The following is a 3,157-nucleotide window of genomic DNA, read 5'->3' as shown; positions in this document are numbered from 1 at the left end:
GCGGGGCGAGGAACATCAGGGAGTCCCTCGTCATGCCTGGAAGGACCCTTGTCCTGGGTCGGGAATGCCATTTCCTCTCATCTCTTGGTGCTGACAGCTCTCTGAGGGCAGGCAGCCCTTCTGGCCACCACCTTGCCCCGGAGAGCCCCCAGCCAGCAGCAGGCCCCTCTGCCTGCACTCCCCAGCCTCGCCCCTCGCTGCCTCTGTGAGGCCCTCGTGCCACTGCCCTGGCCCATGCCTCTCAGTGGCCAAAGCAGCTGCTTTTCTCACTGTGTCGCCCTGTGGCAGCAGGCTAGAGCGGGACGGGGTGAGGACCATCTTCTTCTCATGGGCAGAGGAGGTGGGCTCGGAACTGACACTCTCCCTGATCTCCAGGCCTGTTCCTCTCCCAGGGAAGAAAACCAAATCCTCATCAAGGAACAAGCACTCTCGCCTCCCCTCGGACGTCCCGAGCTCGGCTTGGGAGTACCGGGAAGGTTCTAGCCTCTGAGTTGCTCCCACGGGGGTCTGTGGGCCCTCTGCCCCATGGCGCCTGCTCACAGCCCGTCCGCTACGCAACTCGGGAGGCCCCCAGCATCTCTCCCCAGGGCACTCCTCGCCTCTCGCCCAGATTCCTGCCCATGCAGAGGCCTGTGCACTCGGGGCCCGGCCCCTCTGCTAAGTACTCTGCACTGCCCTTGACCCCCCAGCGGTGGGACCGGGCACCCCCTGAAGAGGGCCTCACAGCTTTACACTAGAACAAGTCTGCCTTTCACCCCTCTGGCCTCTGGGGTTGGACCCCAGGTGACAGTTGACATTGCTGGGAGGAGACAGGCAGATTCCTGAAAACCAGAAACCGACAAGCATTTTAGGAAGAGGTTTCCTCTGGTCCCTGTCTCTCAAAGGACACAGAATGAGAAGGATTTACTATCTTAGGCCATGGATTTCTGATACCTCCCACTCAAGGGACCAAAAGGGAACCCCAGTGTAAACACCACAGGAGGCGAGTTCAGTGTGTGTGGTGTTTCCGGTCACGGGACACCCGGCACCAAGCCCATGGGCGGGCAGCCTGGGCGCCATGCCCTGCTCACCCAGCCTCTGCAGACATGCCCATGGGCTCCTCAGGAGACCAGGCTGGGTGGGAGGTGCTGAGACCACAGGCCACACAGCAGTCAGTATCGGGCCCCAGTTTCCAGAATATCAGTCTATCTTCACTTTCCACCTTGGTTTTGAGAAACAGCAGAGCTTTCGTATCAAGTTTTTGTTTGTTGTTTTTTGTTTGGGGCATGTTAACATACTTTGTAAGGTTTTAAAACTTTTGGTTGTACCCACCCTATTTCAGGTTATTTTTGTTGGCATCAGATGTGTATAGGACATGTGTATGGTTCTTTTTAGCCCTTTCTGGTTTTTTTAGAGGAAACTCGGAAGATAAGCTCTTTGATATGTATGTTTTTTTCTTTAGCAACTTGTTTTCACTGGACTCAAGGGGAAAAGCGATCTCTTTCTTGCGTTGGTTGTGTGTGTGTGTCGCTAATAAAAGACACTTTGTTCAACAATAACAAAAAAAAATGACCGGGCTTGGTGGCTCAGCATGTAATCCCGCGCTTTGGGAGGCTGAGGTGAGTGAATTGCCTGAGCCCGCGGGTTCAAGACTCGCCTGGGTGACTTGGTAAGACCTTATCTCTACAATAAATCAAAAATTAGCCGGGCGTGGTAGCACGCGCCTGTAGTTCCAGCTACTCGGAAGGCTGAGGCGGAAGGATCGCCGGAGCCCAGCAGGTCGAGGCTGCGGTGGCCGGGAGCGGCCACTGCACTCCTGTCTGGGCGACAGAGTGAGACTCCAACTCAAAAAAAAAAAGTCATTGTTTATCTTTTTTTTGCTCTTTCTCCAGTTTGGACGTCATAGACTAAACCCAGAAAATAGAACATTGGGAAGTCTGCGGAATGTTCTCTATCTTCTTCACCAACGAGTGAGGTGAGCTGTGTAAATGCTTCACATTCTGTCCTCTCCTTCAACAGTCTTGTCTGCCAAGGAACGGTTGGATTTGCTTCTCTTACATTGCTTGCCTTGGCAGTACCAGCCTCAAAGCCTCTCTCTTACATGCTGTGCTCAGAGATTTCCCATTTTAGGAGCTTGGTATAATAGGACAGCATTTTGGGAAGTTCAGTTCCTTATTCTTTTCCGTTACAAATACACAGAACCCTTCAGAAGGGAACTCGCCTGTAATCGAACCTGCCTGAGCGTCTTTCATCCGTGTCATATGCTGTGACCTCCCTTAAAAATATAACATCTGTTCGCAACCCGCCCGGGCAACTGGGCGAGACCTCCTCTCTACAGTCAATCAAAAAATCAGCCGGGCGTGGTAGCGCGCGCCTGTAGTTCCGGCTACTCGGAAGGCTGAGGCGGAAGGACCGCCGGAGCCCGGCAGGTCGAGGCTGTGGTGACCGGGAGCGGCCACTGCACTCCAGTCTGGGCGACAGAGTGAGACTCCGACTCAAAAAAAAATATATATATATATATATATATATATATATATATATATATATAAAACATCTGCTTATAGAGTAATAGTAGTGGGGAAAGGAAGGGGGAGTGGAAAGAGTAATGATGATGATGATGATGGTAAGAATAGCTAACATTTTCAAGGGTTTGCTATGTGACAGACACTAATTCAGATGCTGTACCTGAGTAATCACTTAATCCTAATAATAGTTCTGTGAGGCAGGAACCATTGTCATTTTTCTGTTTCATTTAAAGAAACTGACACTTAGGGAAATCAGATAATTCAGGGACCTCCTTTGAAGCAAAAGCTGCTATAACTTTATTATTGTTCCTAGATATGATATTTTGAAAATAAACTTATTATAAAAATAAAATATGAGGCCAGGCATGGTGGCTTATGCCTGTAATCCCAACACTTTGGGAGGCCAAGGCAGGAGGATTGCTTGTGCTCAGGAGTTCGAGACTAGCCTAGGCAACATAGCGAACCCTCATCTCTGCTGAAAATAAAAAATTAACCAGGCACAGTGGTGTATGCCTGTAGTCCCAGCTATTTGGGAGGCTGAGGCAGAAGGATCCCCTAGGCCTAGAAAGTCAAGGCTACAGTGAGCCATGATCATACCACCGCAATTTATCTTGGGTGACAGAATGAGACCTCGCCTCAAAAAAAAAAAAAAA

At 50.7% G+C, this 3,157-nt stretch overlaps 1 protein-coding gene across 1 annotated transcript in view; it reads left to right on the top strand.

Annotated features, from left to right (window-relative positions):
* Positions 1-327: 327 nt before the first annotated feature.
* LOC103250279 (peroxisomal membrane protein PMP34-like) overlaps positions 328-3,157 on the top strand; it is an 8,658-nt gene continuing 5,828 nt past the window's right edge. Inside the window, exons 1-2 of the mRNA XM_008048876.1 lie at positions 328-465; positions 1,839-1,954. Of these exons, the coding sequence (XP_008047067.1) occupies positions 328-465; positions 1,839-1,954 (254 nt within the window). The remainder of the gene's footprint in view (positions 466-1,838; positions 1,955-3,157) is intronic.

Source organism: Carlito syrichta, unplaced genomic scaffold (assembly GCF_000164805.1).
Source record: "Carlito syrichta isolate Samal-C Ts95f unplaced genomic scaffold, Tarsius_syrichta-2.0.1 Scaffold127511, whole genome shotgun sequence".
NCBI classification, from domain to species: Eukaryota; Metazoa; Chordata; class Mammalia; order Primates; family Tarsiidae; genus Carlito; species Carlito syrichta.
Note: the sequence above shows the minus strand (reverse complement) of the source record. Positions and strands in the feature narration are given on the sequence as shown.